At 38.2% G+C, this 17,955-nt stretch overlaps 1 protein-coding gene across 4 annotated transcripts in view; it reads left to right on the top strand.

The window, feature by feature from the left end:
- Positions 1-17,955, top strand: part of LOC127182642 (nesprin-2) — a 121,248-nt gene that overhangs the window by 40,007 nt on the left and 63,286 nt on the right. For all 4 annotated transcript variants that reach the window (XM_051138041.1, XM_051138040.1, XM_051138039.1 and 1 more), the window contains 8 exons: positions 17-151; positions 442-696; positions 5,552-5,977; positions 6,808-8,445; positions 10,213-10,404; positions 10,791-10,946; positions 12,687-12,934; positions 14,941-16,984. In XM_051138041.1, the coding sequence (XP_050993998.1) occupies positions 17-151; positions 442-696; positions 5,552-5,977; positions 6,808-8,445; positions 10,213-10,404; positions 10,791-10,946; positions 12,687-12,934; positions 14,941-16,984 (5,094 nt within the window). The remainder of the gene's footprint in view (positions 1-16; positions 152-441; positions 697-5,551; positions 5,978-6,807; positions 8,446-10,212; positions 10,405-10,790; positions 10,947-12,686; positions 12,935-14,940; positions 16,985-17,955) is intronic.

The raw sequence follows: 17,955 nt of genomic DNA, 5'->3' as shown, positions 1-17,955 counted from the left end.
TAATGTTTTTGTTCAGGATGTCCGTGTTGGACTCGATGAGTCTATGAATGAGGAGTTGAAGTGTGCAATGTTAATACAACAGAGCCAGGAAAGTCTACACTCTCTACAGGGCCAGACGGAGCACAGTTCTCAAGACTCAAATGCTTCAAAGGTAAAAGACAAACAAAAACCATTCACTCACAATCATACACACTCAAATGTAATATACTGTACCACCTACACTTTTGCTTTTTTTCGAAATGTATTCATTACTAACACCTCACCCAAGGTTATAGTTTCATCCTTTTCAGTTAGTAATTTGATTTAAATTCGGTTAATATTTAGTTCACTTTAGATAAGCTACATCTTTTGCAGTCTTTAAACTGCAATGGAGATGATAGTCTCGATTAGCCTTCTCCAGACGTCTGATGTAATGAGATTGCCTTGGTGGATTCTTGTTAGGCTGTAGAACAAGGGGAAGGAAACCTTCTGGAGGTTGAGAATCTGTCTGAGGTCCTGCAGACAAGCTGTACTCCAGAGGGTCAGACTGCCCTCTCCCAAGATGTTCAGACGCTGTTTGGAAAGACACCAGCCCTGAGGAAGATCTTGGAAGATGAGAGGACTCAGGAATGGAACTCTGATCCAGTTCAAAGTTCCATTCAGTGCATTGAGCCTCAGCAGCCTGGAGTATCCACAGAGGAGCTCCAGTCAGTTCAGGTTAGTGTGGTGTTTCTTTTGCGAAGGATGAGTTTCAAAAGAAAAAAATGCAGAAAAAGTGGTTTTGGTACATCTATATCAGCTGACTTGTATTGTCCCTAACCTATATGACTGACTTACTTTTTTTGTCCATATGAACGCAAGTAGGGTCCAAAAAATACTGAACCCCACTGACTCTTATTGTATATGGGTAGTTGACAAATAGCCAGTAAAAAATGCTTATTTTGTAAAATACATTTTTGAATAAGAAATGCATATATTTATGTATATGAAGTCTGAACATTTTAATTGAACTGTACCATAAATTCATTTTTTTTTTTTAAAGAAAAAAAAAAACCTCTTAATAATATAATAATATATAATATAGACACTTATTTACATATAGTGTTATTTATTTAATATAAAATTATAATACTATCATTTTTCCCCATGACAATTTCAAGACAAACTTTGACAACAACACAAACTTTGCTGTCATCCGTTCAAAACTGCTGAAAATTATATCATTTTAAGATATATTATCTTAATATTTCTGTCTCCCCTATTACAATACTCCACTGTTTTTTTTTTTTTTTTTTTTTAAAGAGATTTTGAGATAAAAACAAATCTGTGGTTCTTTTATGCATGTCACTTCATAGGATATTACATCACACTATTAAAATGGTTCAAATTAAATTAAAATAAAATTAAAAATAGTTTAATGTAAGTACTGCATTTAAGAACACTGAATATGGTCAAAAAAGAATAAAAAGTTTTATTACAATTTTATTTAGTTATTTAATATGTTTTTAAAGAGACCTTGTCCTCTGGTGTGACATCTTTGTCTTGTGGTGTGACTGTACAGGTGTCACACCGGAGGACATTTTCTGTCACACCAAGGGATGTTTCAGCCTTTTGTGTCAAATAATGACCTTGCTATTTTGAACTAAGCCGTCATTAGCGGTTAGCAAGACACATTTCCATGATTATGTAGTTTAACATACAGTTTTTAATTTAAAAAAATGTATAATTTAGGGGTGTCACAAAGACAACCAAACGTAACGCTTTTGTAGTGGTTTCAAAAAAGTTAAATATTTGAACATTTCTCAGACAAAAATTTCCATGTGCACATCATGGGCTTGACACGACCATGAATGGGGTCCTTCAACTAATTAGAGTTTTCTCTGCAATTGGATGATTTAAAATCAGGATATGATGTCACGCCAGAGGACATCCTTGTCAATATGTGTCAAGGTCCTATGCTTTCAGAAATATATGGATAAAAAAATGATTATCATTTACTAAAATAGACTAACATTATGCTGGAGGTATTTATTAACATTTTTTAATGTTTTCTTTTTATTTTATAAAAGTTGTAATTTACTGAACCATGCTTGAGACAGTCACACCATAGGACAATTTTGACATTTGGCTCATAATTAAAAAAAATTGAATAACACTGCAACACTGCAACAGGTTCATGTAGGACAGAGAAATGTTTAACGATTTGCTGCTTTTTTAAATAACAACAATATTAATTATATTCATTTTCATCTTGTGGGACAGTGAAAATGCCATGTCACCTCAACAACCCATATACAAAAAATATACTTTATGTATTAGAATGTAAGTCATACAGGTTTGTAAACAATGACAGAATTTGTGTTTGAAGAGGAATCTCTTGTCTGCAAGTATTCACTGACAGACCTACACTTGTTTTTTTTTTTCTTTCTGGGTCTGGTTTTGGGGTCGGCAGGAGAAACATCACTGAGTGTACCTTTGTGGCGTGGGCACAGAATCACTCTATCCTAGCTAAAACCTGCTAAATGGAGTGCCCACTCTGCTCTGCGTCTAGGGCCATTAATGTAGGATGGCATCTCATTGCTTTTAAGTGCTTGTTTTTTTACTTGCTCTGTGAGGGGGAAAATGCTGGATATTGTTTTGCTTTGCGGCACACTACTTAAACCAGGTCCATTTCTGCTGTCAAAGCTTATCTTTAGACTACATTATCAGTATTATTCTGCTCTGCCGGATGGTTTCTCAGAACAGTTTACTTAGAGAGTTGGAAAGTGTGGTACAGTGGGTAATGCACGTGCTGACGGTATAAAACGCCTTTGCGAGTCACTTGAGTGCAGGATTGAGTTTGGTGTTATGTCCCATTCCCACACTCCTGTCTTCCACCTTCCACCTTCTCAAGCCTTTCTGCATCAGGCAATGATAGAGATGGTCGAAGTCCATTTGTGACCCTGGACCACAAAACCAGTCATAAGGGTCAATTTTAGAAATTGAGATTTATACATAATATAACAGCTGAATAAATAAGCTTTCCATCGATAGGACAGACAAAATCAGAATATTGAGAAAATCACCCTTAAATTTGTTCTTAGCAATGCATATTACTAATCAAAAAATATGTTTTGATATATTTACGGTAGGAAATTTACAAAATATCTTCATGAAACATGACCTTTAATTAATATCCTAATGATTTTTGACATAAAAGAAAAATCTATAATTTTGACCCACACAGTGTATTGTCGTCTAATGCTACGAATATACCTGTGCTACTTACGACTGGTTTTATGGTCCAGGGTCACATTTTAATATGGGCGGCGAACATCAATTGCAGATCAAAATGAACTCCAAAACACATTTGACACACTTGAGAAGATGGAGTAACTAAATCAGAGTCAGTAATCAAACTGGAACTGTTTATGAATTTATGCAAAGCTGTTGACATACCAACAAACAAAAGTGCAGTTTTTGACTCTAAGAAACCTGCTCCAGTGTAGAGTAGGGCCCTATAAAATCTGTTTTATTTTTCCCCAGATTCCATTTTTTTTCCCAATTCCATTTTTCCTGTTTTAATTTTTCTGGATTCCGTTTTTTTCCATTTTAATTTTTCTGGGCTCTTTTTTTAATGGTTAAATTACAGGGGTTGGACAATGAAACTGAAACACTGGCCAATATAGTGTTGGAGGTTTCATGGCTATATTTATGCAGCCTGGTGGCCAGTCTTTACTGATCGCACATTCCACCAATAAGAGCAGAGTGTGAAGGTTGACTTTGTGCACCCAATAGCTCAAACATTGTACCCTGAAGGTGGTGCCGTGTATTAGGATGATAATGCACCAATACACACAGCAAGACTGGTGACAAGAGTGATTTGATGAACATGAAAGTAAAGTTAAACATCTCCCATGGCCTGCACAGTCACCAGATCTGAATATTATTGAGCCACTTTGGGGTGTTTTGGAGGAGCGAGTCAGGAAATGTTTTCATACACCAACATCACATAGTGACCTGGCCACTGTTCTGCGAAAGGAATGGCTCAAAATCCTTCTGGCTACTGTGCAGGACTTGTATTTGTCATTCCCAAGATGAAATAATGCTGTATTGGCTGCAAAAGGAGGCCAAACGGCATACTAATTGTGGTCTAAACCCAGGTGTTTCAGTTTCACTGTCCAACCCCTGTACATTGTATTAATCTGAAAGTAAGTCTAATTAATTAAAATTGCGAAACTTCAATTCAAAACATCAATTTATTAAGTTTAACAAAAATACACGTAAGGGCCCTATGAAATGTTTTATTTTTTTTCCTCACCTTCAGTTTTATTGTAACCAAATTCTGTTTAAGCATGTCTAATTATTTGAATGCATAAAAACAACTTAATTTAACTTAAACAACAACTTAAAACTAAACAAACTTTATTTTTTGGCAAAGTTACTATTAAAATTAAAGCATGAAAGAAATATTGTGTAATTATTCCTTAATAAAATAAAGTTTTAATAATATTTTAATAATATTAGTAGTAGTACACAAACAATAGTAATGTATGTCTTCAAGTTAAACTGAACTTTTATTTTCACGGGTTTCCGTGACTACCTTTACATTTCTGTGTGTATATGATAGGACGATAGTTTCTGAATAAGGAAACTTCAAAGCAGCTCTGAAAATGTTGTTTGTATATTTATGTTCTCATTTAGCGAGACGGCAGACACTGAAATCACCGTGAGCGCCACGCGCACTTCAGTCTGTGTGTAGTAAATAGCCACTTTCACACATACTGGTCTTTACTGGTAAATTGACGGTAAATTGCAGTTACGAGATCATGTGTGAATAGGACCTTTTAAAAAATACCGGTAAATTCGTTCAGGCAATTTACCAGTAAGGGTAGTTGTAACATTACCAGTAAATTGCCGGAATACTGCTGTGTGTGAACGCGGAATGAAGATTACCAGTATGAGTACGTAAAACGCGCTGACGAATAAAGTCTGCTTTGGTCCAAATTGGCTAATCATAATGTTCTTATGGAGCTTTGCTGCTTGTTTAAATTAGTGTTCTGTGTAAATACGATGGACATCTTTGACCATTGCGTCTTCTCTCGCAGCTGTTTCAAGTGTTGCGCTCGAGACCCAACCTTCTCTCTCATTCATCAGCACTGTGGCTCTGCGGTTGGATACTTCAATGTGTGTCTTGGGATTATAAGAGCAAAAAACACATTCTGTTTGATTGTCACTATACAGTCACTATACTTTGTTGTCAAATCGGACAGAAACTAAAGCGTTTCTGCTGACATCACTTAATTTACCAGCATGTTGGTGCTGTTGTGTGAATGGTCTCTTACCGTTAAAAAGCCAGAACGTCGTTGCCTGTGTGAACAGCGTATTTCTGTATTTACCGGTAAAGTAGTACTTGCAATTTTTCTGCAAATTACCGGGATTGCTGCGTGAAAGGGGCTAATGAAACCACGCGTCTGCGCCATTCACACACGCGGAGACATGCAGAACATGAACGATTCATATGTAAATACTTTTTTTTTGTTTAAGAGAACCTAGTCCATATCACGATTGTACTTACGCTTTTGTTTTGCAGGTTGCTGCTGACAGTGAAGTGGATGACGTGGATCGTATAAATTTAGAATTCTTGTCCACAAAGGAAGGCAGTGAAACAGAAGACAAATCACCTTGCACAGACCAACAAGCAGCTGAAGATGTTGAGAGCCTTCCATCAGACCACAACACAAACAAGCAGCAGTTCAAGTCGGGATCTAAAGAAGGGGCTAAAACTGGATCTGCGTTAAGAGATGATGACAGCACATCCTGTGAATCATCAAAGCCTGTCTTTACCATAGTGCTGGACTCTGATCTTACCAAACTCAACCTGATCCCACTCACACAGTCCGTCCCAGCTTCTTCAACTAAATGGGATACTGTTTCAGCTGTTAATGATGGGACCTCAGAGACATCAGAGAATGGCTTGAAATTGTTGGAAGTCAAACCAGATGAAGAACCTTATGCAGTAAGCTTTTCTGATAAACCTGTACATTTATGTGCTGATCCTTCAACATCAGAAGTGTATTTTAAAGAAAATAGCCACGCCGATCATGTAGAACCCACTTATTCTACTTCAGACCTTGATTTTAGTCCTAAACCAGAGATAGACTCATCTACTCAAGCAATGCTTTTATATCCAAAGAACCTTCAAGAAAGCTCTGGAACTGCTAAGAAAGTATTTACCATCATCCTGGATGTTGATACTCCAGGATGATTTCAACAAGAGGGGGTAATAATTTGGCAGTGGTCGAAAATGGGCACAACACTGGTCACTATACTTTGTCAAATTGGACAGATAGTGAAACTAAAGCGTTTCTGCTGACATCACGGAATTTACCGGCATGTTAGTGCTGTTGTGTGAATGGTCTCTTACCGTTAAAAAGCCAGAACGCCGTTGTCTGTGTGAACAGCATATTTCAGTATTTACTGGTAAAGTAGTGCTAGCAATTTTTCGGCAAATTAGCGGGATTGCTGTGTGAAAGGGGCTAATGAAACCACACGTCTGCCCCATTCACACACGCGGAGACACGCAGAACATGAACGATTCATATTTAAATATTGAAACAGTAAATTCCGTTTTCATCACTGGATTCCTCGATTCCGTCAGCATTTTCATAGGGCGCTAGTAGAACTACTACACTGGCTATTTAAAACAAGGACGATTTCAGAAAAATGTTGAAGTATGCATTATCCGTTATAGTTCATAAAATCATATAACAAATGTCCAGGAGCTGAAAAAATGCACATATGTTACTGATGTTTAGCAATATTGGGTCATTGCCTTTTGTTTTGCAGGTTGCTGCTGACAGTGAAGTGGATGACGTGGATCGTATAAATTTAGAATTCTTGTCCACAAAGGAAGGCAGTGAAACAGAAGACAAGTCACCTTGCACAGACCAACAAGCAGCTGAAGATGTTGAGAGCCTTCCATCAGACCACAACAGTAACAAGCAGCAGTTCAAGTCGGGATCTAAAGAAAGGGCTAAAACTGGATCTGCGTTAAGAGATGATGACGGCACATCCTGTGAATCATCAAAGCCTGTCTTTACCATAGTGCTGGACTCTGATCTTACCAAACCCAACCAGATCCCACTCACACAGCCCATCCCAGGTTCTTCAACTAAATGGGATACCGTTGCAGCTGTTGGACCTGATGATGGGACCTCAGAGACATCAGAGAATGGCTTGAAATTGTTGGAAGTCAAACCAGATGAAGAACCTTATGCTGTAAGCTCTTCTGATAAACCTGTACATTTATGTGCTGATCCTTCAACATCAGAAGTGCATTTTAAAGAAAATAGCCACGCTGATCATGTAGAACCCACTTATTCTGCTTCAGACCTTGATTTCAGTCCTAAACCAGAGATAGACTCATCTACTCAAGCAATGCTTTTATATCCAGAGAACCTTCAAGAAAGCTCTGGAACTGCTAAGAAAGTATTTACCATCATCCTGGATGTTGATACTCCTATATTATCATCAGACAAGTATCAGTCACTGCAAGAGACACAGTGTACAGGTCCTGAAGACTCAATCACAGATGAATTCTCCTATTTAGATATAAAAAATCAACAAAGGAGCTCCTCCAGTCCTGCGAAACCTGAAGGCCAAATGGTTGAACTAGATCTATCAGAAAAGTCTAATGTGAAATCAAGTAGCTCAAGAAGCTGTGAAATGAAGCCTCATTTCCTTGAGACCATGGAGATTGACATTCAAGAAGAAAAAGAGAAGCAACATGAAGTTGCTGATGTAGAAACATCAAGCCAAATGGATGTCCACAGTGAGTCAAAGTCTGTAGTTCACCAGCAGGATGTCCCAATGTTGGAGAGTCATCATGAGGATGATAAAAACACCTTTAAAGAGCCTTCAAATGAAGCAAGCACACTACAGAAGCCTCCAAAAGGTGGTAAAGGTAGGAGGAAAAACAGAAAACCAGTTGGTGTAGAGAAAGCAAGCAATATCGGTAGTGAAAAGCCAAAATCGTGTAAATCTAGACATAAGAACACAACTGACTCGGAAAGCCTCCGAACCTCTGAGGTCAGGCTGCCGGAGACCACGGATACTTCACTGACTGTGTCTTCAGATTTTAGTCAGACAAAATCTGCAATGCCACGGAGTACAGAAGACAAACTAACAGTGGATACTGTGCAGACCTTGAATCAAAGTGAAACAGAAAATGTACATTTTGAAAACGTTAGCATCTCATTTACCGGAGGCACCCTTATTAATACCACAGATAGTGTGGTTTTAGCAGCAGCGGAGTCTGTACGGTCAACACATACAGATGACTCAAAATTAATGGCGGAAGATTCTTCGTCTGTTGTGACAGCTGACTGTATAACACAAGTTTCTACCACAATCCCATCAGAGTCACAACTCGGCAGTGCTGAAGCTCCAAGCACAGGGGATTCAGAAGGCAGATTCTCGTTGCAGGTAAGATTGACATGGTTGTTTTTATTTAAATTCTTCAAAATGACAGGCCAAATTTATTGCATGTGACATCATTCACAAAAACCTTGGTGTTTTCATTCAGTACTTGAATGAAATGTTTTTCAAGCATTTGTTATGTGCCTTTTGTCATTCAAACTTTTTAAAACTTATTTAATGATTTAGGATTCAGGAGGACGTCATGTGTAATATGGCACACGGGAAGTGAACTTACAGTGCTTTTGCTACAGGCAGAAAATTGTTGTTTCATGTTTAATTGATGCCTTTTTATTTTACATTTTTCACCATTCACGCTTCATTCAAAGAAGGCATTTGTTATAGAATATCAGTGAATAAAAATCATTGAATGGATTTTAAAAGCTCTGTAATTGAGACAATTAGATTAATTTTCTCCTTTTGTCGCCTACAGTTTTAAAAAAATGATCTGAAAGAACTTTTATCATCGGAATGTGTCATAATTATTTCAAGCTGTGCAAAAGACTGGCATTGACCAATTTTATGTGTACTCAAAGCAGTTAGTTCAACAGTTGTTAATGTTGTTTCCTTGCACTTTTGCCGTTGGAGTTTAATAACCATATTACACCAGATATTATTTATATTTATTGAGATTTGCACAAGATTTTATTATTTTAATAATACAAAATATTATATTTTATTTTATTTTATTTTATTTTATTTTATTTCCCATAGTCATCATTCCATGAATGCATGAGATTTATTATTTAATAAAATATTTTATTTTGTTTTATTTTATTTTATTTCCCATAGTCATCATTCCATGAATGCATGAGATTTATTATTTAATAAAATATTTTATTTTATTTTATTTTATTTTATTAGGCATCATTTCCTGTAGCATTTCATGAGTGCATGATGCATTTTATTATTTTAATGAATTATTTTTTGTTTAATTTTATTTTATTTCCCATAGACATAATTTCTGTATCAATCCATGAGTGCATGAGATTTTTAATGCATGACATTTTATTATTTTTTAATTATTTTAAGATAATATTTTATTTTATTTATTTTTTATTTTATTTTTTTTTATTTTATTCCCCATAGGCATCATTCCTGTATCATTCCATGAATTCATGATCAATTTTATTTTAATAAATTATTTTATTTTATTTTATTCCCCATAGACATCATTTCTGTGTCATTCCATGAATGCATGAGATTTTGAATGCATGAGATTTTATTATTTTAATAAATTATTTTAAGAAAGTATTTAATTTAATTTTATTTAATTTTATTTATTCCCCATAGGGATCATTTCTGTATCATTCCATGAATGCATTAGATTTTAAATGGATGTATGTTTTTTAGTTTAATAAATTATTTTAAGAAAGTATTTTTATTTTATTTTATTTTGGCATTCTAATAGATTTCCACAGAACCTTTATCATGGTTACTGTATATTATGCACTTATCCATTTGCTTTTATATCAGGTTGTGCAGTATTGTTTCTGTGAGCAAGAACTTTATTAGGCTTCATTATACCAACTACATTTTGTTAGCGTTACGTCTTGCAGTACTGCCTCCTGAGTTTGTTTTAGGCCCGAAGGCACACCACCACGCCTTTTAGATGAAAGATTCAATTCCCAACAGGGCAGCATTCCTTGTCCTTCTGAAACCGTCACTTAACGAGTCAAAAGCAAAACTGTTTCCCTTTTAAACGAGCTCTGAACACAGGTGCAAGCAAAGTTGTGGTGGAAATTTTCAAACTATGACACTTCTGCTTTACTGTAGTATGAAGAAATGCTTAGAGCCAATTCAGATTCATCTGACGGGAACAAAACGTCCATAAACAGAAGATCAGTAGCAGATGGTGAGGATCAAACGAGGCATGCGGAGCAGCCTACCAGGACAAGTGTGTGGGCCACTTTACTGAACACCATCACTAATGTACATCCACTTATGATGACCAGCCACGGTTCTGAGGTATGTGTGTATTTGAACGCATTATGATTTTGTTCTGAATTGTTTAAAGAACAACTGGAACTACTAAAGCAACTTTGGTAAATTGAGCATTTGGGCTTTTAACAGAAAAAATTGCTTCTGCAAAAAGTAGATTTTTTATTTCTGTATCTTTCAAACCAAGATTTATTTCTGCTCTCAAATGCAACAGACTGTTGTCTGTTAATCAGCTCATTTTTGGTCATTCTTTGAGTTGAAGACCATATATTCCCTCAAGGCTTCAGAGAGGAAATCGCACCGTATGGAGGAATTTCCTGTGCTATGTTTTGCTTTTAACTGTACCATTTTCTTTGTCTGTGTTTTCAAAATTTCACTAGAATTTCAAAGTTTAATACTTTTATTTTTTTCAGGAATCTAGACAAAGGAAAGATTCCTGGCTTCAGAACTCATCACTCTCGGAGTCTGAGAGCAGTCTGGCATGGACTGTTCTGTGGGTTTTCAGATGTCGGTACCGACCGTCTCAGCTCAGCGTTGCACATATGACTCATCAGCTGGAACAAGCTGAGGTAAAGTACATGACCTCATTGCACTGGTTTCTCCCAAATCTCCAGCTGTGAGCAACTGTTGACAGTTGGATGATGTACTAGCCGTGAAGGTCCAATATGCCAGTCCCTCGTTACATTTAGGAAATGCCTGATTACAAAATGTCAAAGACTTCAAATGAAGCAGAACTTCAGGATTTTCAGGTCACGTAACCAGATTTGTAACTGATTGTGTCAACTCCTTTGTTTAAAAGGTCAGATATTCTTGCTATTCTTGAGTGGAGCTCAAGATCATGTTTAGATCATCTCAAGTCATGCTGCAAACATTATCAGGCTTTACTTAAAGGAGAACTCCACTTCCAGAACAACAATTCACAGATAATTTACTCACCCCATTGTCATCCAAGATGTTCATGTCTTTCTGTCTTCAGTCGTGAAGAAATTATGGTTTTTGAGGAAAACATTTCAAGATTATTCTCCATATAATGGACTTCATTGATGCCTCGATTTTCGAGCTTCCAAAATGCAGTTTAAATGCAGCTTCAAAGAGCTCTAAATGATCCCAGCTGAGGAAGAAGGGTCTTATCCAGCAAAACGATCTGTCATTTCTTTCGAAAAAAAAAAAAATGGAATACTTTTTAAGCACAAAAGCTTGTGTAGCACAGGCTCTGGGATGCGCGTCCATGAGGCTATGTACTACTGAATCACGTTGAAAGGTCACGCGGAACTACAGACCCAGTGTTTACAAAGTGAACGTGCAGAGACTAAGAAAGTGCACGGAAGTCAAATGCTGTTTACAAACAAAAAGGTACAACGATGTCAGAGGATGAGAAAATGAGATGGAGTGTTTCGCCATACTATAACGTTTTGAGTACAAAGACGATGAACTTAGACGTGATGCGTAGTAGTGATGGGAAGTTCGGATCATTTTACCGACTCGTTCAGCAAAATGAACAAAGCTTTTTTCGAGTCATTTCGTTCATTTTAGCAAAATATACTTAAAATGTTACATGTTACTTCCCTAACACATCTACTGCTTACACAAACGTTGAACACACTACAAACAAGACAAAAATATAATGCTATAAGAAACAGAAAAGATTAATTCATTGTTTACCTGGGTCTTTAGTCTATGATTAGCTCACCTCACCTCTTATCTGACAAGTTTTCGGGTTTAAGTCGTTCGTTCATCACGTGACAGCCCCATAAGATGAACGAACGACTCAAAACCTGAAACTCGAAAGACTCGAAACAGGTGAACTAATTCAAGTACAGAACCTAATAGGATGTTGCGCATGCACGACTGAACGAATCACTCCACGAGACGACTCGTTTCTTCCCGAGTCACATTGAAGATTTGTTCAAAATGAACGAATCGTTCAAGAACGACCCATCACTAATTCGTAGCATCGTGGACGCGCATCCCAGAGCCTGTGCTACACGAGCTTTTGTGCTTAAAGTATCCAATTGTGCTTAAAGTATCCAATACTATTGTGACTGATCGTTTCCCTAGATAAGACCCTTCTTCCTCGGCTGGGATCGTTTAGAGCCCTTTGAAGCTGCATTTAAATTACTTGTAAATTGTTGTTCTGGAAGTGGAGTTCTCCTCTAACATCTGGAGTTCATGCAGCTTGAGAGCTCTTGTAATTAAAGCACAAGGGACAAACCAAATACTAAAACCGTCTGAAATTCTAACTAACTTTTAAACTATAACCATTTAAAATGACCGTAAACTTTACGACTTGATATCAATCTGTGTCATAGATCTGCCGGCAGCATGTGCTGGAGCAGGTGGCTAGACTCACTCAACGTCAGTCTAGTGCAGGACCCTCTACAGAGCCTGAGCAGAGCATAGGCATAGAGGGCAGATGGAACACTGCCCTGATGGATACCTCAAACATGGTGGAGTTTAAGAAGGCGCAGCTCCAGCAGGTCACACAGTACCACCAGCAAAAACGAGTTCTTACGGATACTCTGCACAACCTGGAGGCTGAGCTCAGCACGCTGACACAGTGAGCATCCTTGACATTTTCTGTGTGTGTGTGTTTGTATTCAGGTATTCCCAACATGGTATGGACAACATGTCCCCACAAAGATGGCAGTATCCAAAATCCTTGTCCTTTTAGGTATTTTTTGGTCCCCATCAGAAAAACGGCTTATTAATCATACAGAATTAAGTTTTTTGAAAATCTAAAAATGCAGTAAGTTTTATGTGAGGGGTAGGTTTAGGGGTGGAGTTTAGGCTGATGGGATAGAAAAAACAGTTTGTACAGTATAAAAACCATTATTCCCATGAAGTCCTAAATAAACAATACTTACACTATCAGAAAAAGTACAATTTTATTTTCATATTTTTACATTAACAATGTAATCAATATTCTATTTATTAAAGCCAAGTGTGAAAAGTTATTGTTTTTAAGCATTTTGCATTTATTCCAAAATTATAACTCAAGGCTGTAATAATTTAAACCATATATTTGTGAACTTATGTTCAGCAATTCTTTTTAATAGTTAATTTGTAACTCTTTTTAAATTTTTCGGATCATCAGTCATCAAAGCTCGGTAAAATATTGCTCAAAGACACAGAGATTACTCACTAAAAACTCCCACAGATCATGTTTTCATGTTATTTTACGTCTTATTTTGACGTAACAAAGTGGCTATATCTAAAGTCCTATTCAGATGGGACTAGTTTTCTAAACTACATTTGAGTTTGAAATCTTATCACCCGACGTCAGCGTTTTCATGTACCAATTTGGATGGGACTAACATCTCTATGTATATTACAGAGGTGTGAGCATCTGTTTTGCACAACGGGGTGTTACAGAGATCGCACACTCCGTATGTGTGCATTGCGTATAGTCATTCGGATGGATTACCATTAGTTATTTTAGTTTAACTTTTTTGTAGTAAAACCATGTTTAATTTTCATAAAGATACATATGTAATTTGGCAGATTTGGACAGGATTAAAATCAAAAAGTACATCTGTGAAACACAATTTTCTCTAACGACCCCCTGTAAAATTAGTTCTATCCGAATAGGGCTTAAGTGTGTGAGTGGCTTGCTTACTTTTTTAAATTAGTCTTCTGATCAATGACATTATATTGTTTATTCAGACTTATTTGCGAAAGCAGAGCGCACACAAACACAAGAGGCCGTAATTATTGCATAAACCAATCACAGGCGATCATTACCCAGCATATCCAATCATATCGTGATGGAGGCATTGCCATTTGAGGCACTGAAGCACTGCCTCCCTTGCTTTCTTGGAGGAAACTTTCCTAAATAAATAAATAAATTTATATATAACATATATATAAATTAATTAGTCTTCCGCAGCCATATCAACCTGTAGGCTAAGACTGGTCACCCACTGAAGATAAGCAGGGTTGAGCCTGGTCAGTACCTGGATGGGAGACACTAGGTTGCTGCTGGAGGAGGTGCTAGTGAGGCCAGCAGGGGGTGCTCACCCTGTGGTCTGCATGTGTCCTAGCGTCCCAGTATAGTGATGGGGACACTATACTTTCAACAAGCACCATCCTTCGAGTGAGACGTTAAACCAAGGTCCTGACTCTCTGTGGTCTTTTAAAATCTTAGGATGTGTTTAGAAAAGTGTAGAGATTTGACCTCGGCATCCTGACCAAAATTGACCTCTGATCATCATGGCCTCCTAACAATCCACATATCTACTGATTGGCTTCATCACTCTGTCTCTTCTCCACCAATAAGCTGGTGTGTGGTGGGCGTTCTCGCTGGATGCTGCACACTGGTGGTGGATGAGGAGATCCCCCCTCACAATGTAAAGCACTTTGAGTGCCATTAATTAATTATTAATTATTATATATATATATATATATATATATATATATATATATATATATATATATATACTTATACTATGAATAATCATAAAAAAGAATGAGTGGGTGAGTCCATTTCTTGTACTGTACCTGTGTTGATAATGTAGATGTTGTACAACATTGAAAAGTAACCACATTGTTTTCACATTTTTAAAGGGTTTGCATTGACAGTAGCACCTTGCAAGCGGAGAAGCTGAATGCATTCCTGAAGAACATGCAGAAGAAGAGAGGCATATTAGAGGAGCTCCTACAGACATGCTCTCAGATTTCATCTCATCTGGGTGAGGCAGAGGGTCCTGTGGCCTGCATCGAACCTTTTAGGGCTTTACAGGAAAGATGGCAAAATATAGAGCAGGTTGCTTCCAGCAGTCTGTGGTGTGCTAACATCTCCACAGCAGAAGTATCTGCACTCCTGCAAGAAGCCAGAAATCTGCATCATGAACTGGAGCTTCTAGAGAAGTCCGTTTCTCTTCCTCACCCCTCTCAAGGACAAATGGACTGCCAAAGTGCGCTAAAAGAAACTGTCAGAACTGCAGACTTTGCGGTGTTAACAGAGCGCTATTTGTACCTTTTTGAAGTCTCTCAAGCTCTTTCCTCAAGTCCACTGGGAAAAAAAGAGCTCAGAGATGTAGAAGTCGCAATGCAGGGCCTTAATTCGCAGCTAGCTCTGACTCAGGAGAAGCTCAGCTCTCAGACTTCGAATGGCAGTGGTTATTCACCGATCATGAGGATTATCAGGGACTACGTTACATGGGCTAAACAAACAGAAAGCAAAGTCAGTAGGAGAAGAACGTTGTCTCTGTTTCCTGAAGAGGCAATTCATCAGGTCAACCACATGAAGAAACTGCAGTCTGAAACATCTCTAAAGAGGTTTCAGTTGGCCTCTGTTTTGAAAGAGCTAAGAGAGGAAGTTACAGGACTCGACAAGGAGGACTCCATGTCGCCCACCCTCGATTCCCTAGAAGATTTGTATGTTAAGCTTACAGAGAAGACTGAATGTGCTGCTGCAGAAATGAGCAGAATGTTTCATATTAGAGAGAGACTGTGGAAGCAGCTCACTGACAGCAGCTCTTGGTTGACCTCAGTCTTAGAAAAAGAGTCTGGTAAAACAGTGGCTTCTGAACCTAAAACTACCATCCCAGAATTGAGGGTTCAGCTTCAGGTGTGCACAGAAGCTTTGAAGGAAGCTGAGAGACAAGCACATAACTTGGAGACTCTGTTAGATGAACTCAAAAATGTGAATCACGGTTTGAGTGTACCCGAAAGCTTTCAGCTTATCAATAGGCTAACAGCCTTACAAGAAGAGGTCTCTAGGGTTGTGAACCGTAAGTGGGCCTTGCGCTGGGTGCTTGAAGAACTCCTTCATGCTCAGGAATCTTCTGCCGAGGAACAGAACGTCATTCTAAAGAGCCTGAGACAGATGAGTGCTGATGTCACGAGGCAGAAGTATCCAATAACAAGGGACTCGCTCTCTGCTCTTGAACCTGTTAGGCACATCCTGATGGAGTTCCTGTGCAAGGTGCCGGAAATTCAACACTGCCAAGAGCCTCGGAGGAAAGAGATGCTTAACGCTGTACTAGACATACAGAGGAGAATGCATGTGCTGGAGCTGCAAGCCAAAGAGCATGAGGAGTACCTCGTTTTAAAGCAGCACATGGAAAACTCCAGAGAGGCTGTGAAGAAGAGCTTGTCGCAGATTGTAGACTCGAGTGTAGGAGCTGACGTAAGGCTCGGCTTTTGTCAGGCTGTCCTGGTGGAGCTGCCTCTGCTGAGAATGACATGTCAAGAGGCTGCTGACCACCTTGAGGCCATTTCGAAAGATCTTTATCCATCCCAGCTGACAGCAGAAAGGCAGAAAATCCGTTTGGTCATTGAGCAGCTTGCTTCTTGGGAGCTTACGGTAAAAAATGAGGCTAAAAACCTTGAGTGCTCTCTGGCGGAGCGACTTGGCAGTCCTACAGACCTCAGTCCACTCACTGAGCTCTTCAACAGTGTCAGGCAGCAGCTGAAGGACACCATCTGCTTGGAGCCAGATAATAAGACCATCGATGCAGAGCTACGAAAGCACTGGATACGAATCCAGACCGTTGAGTCTGTTCTACGAATGCTGGAGCGCTGCAGAAAAGGAGTAGATGCTAAGAGCTGCCAGATGACCATTGATCTTGGCCAGAGAACTCTTAATGATTGCGGTATGCATATGGTAAGCTCCTTTCGTCCATGCATGTTCAAATCATTAATACCACTGGAACTGGTTTTCTTCAAGTATGCATGTGACCTTTATTACGATGATGTAAATTGGTTGCTACTGGCACTACCTGTTGCTATTTTTACTGCAACACAACTAAAATACTGATCCGATGACCTGATAAAAGAGCTCACAGGTGGTGATGAATATAACCATAGACTTTAAACCAAATCCCATACCATTGTTTTTTTCCCCTGAAGGAGTCTAAACGCCCCTGGATATTGAGTGAAATCCGCTCTGAGAAACTCCTTTAGTGGCCATGTCGTCATGACAAGTGTCGGCATATTTATATCCTGACGGGATGGCATCTAGCGTTTCTTGTCTCTGCCGTTTGTAAGCTCTTTCAGTAGCTGTGGTCTACTAAAAACCTCAAAAGCATCAGGGCTAAAGTGGAGAGAACAAAGACGTGGGTCTTTAGGAAGTTTTATGCGTCCACAGGCATCTTCCCATTCTTTTCTTATCTTTTTATCACTCTTGTTGCCCTTCGACTGAAAATTACAACCAAAAGCTGCACAATGTGGCGTCGTATCAGTGTTTTATTTTCCAAGTTGTGTATTCAGAGTTGAGTTGCGGTAAAAATAGCAACAGGTAGTGCTAGTACACTGTAAAAACAAAAATTTGATGAGGCAGTCAGTTGAGTCACTTGTTGAGTCATATCAAACTTAGATATTTGAGTTGACTAAACAAACAGTTTGGTTTGTTAAACTTAAAAGCTGGAATTGTTACCCAACTGCCTTAAATTTTAAGTTGAATGAACTCAAATATCTAAGTTGTCACTTAGTACAACTTAACATTTCAAGTTGACTAAACTTTTTTTGAGTTGACTGAACTTAAAATTTTGAGGCAGCCGTGTAACAGTTTTTTTTTTTTTTGAATCAATAAATAGTTTTTTACAGTGTAGCTCACCGATTGCAACCATTTCACAT

The sequence above is a fragment of the Labeo rohita genome, chromosome 20 (genome assembly GCF_022985175.1).
Source record: "Labeo rohita strain BAU-BD-2019 chromosome 20, IGBB_LRoh.1.0, whole genome shotgun sequence".
In the NCBI taxonomy this organism is placed as follows: domain Eukaryota; kingdom Metazoa; phylum Chordata; class Actinopteri; order Cypriniformes; family Cyprinidae; genus Labeo; species Labeo rohita.
This window is presented reverse-complemented; position numbering and strand designations above follow the sequence as displayed.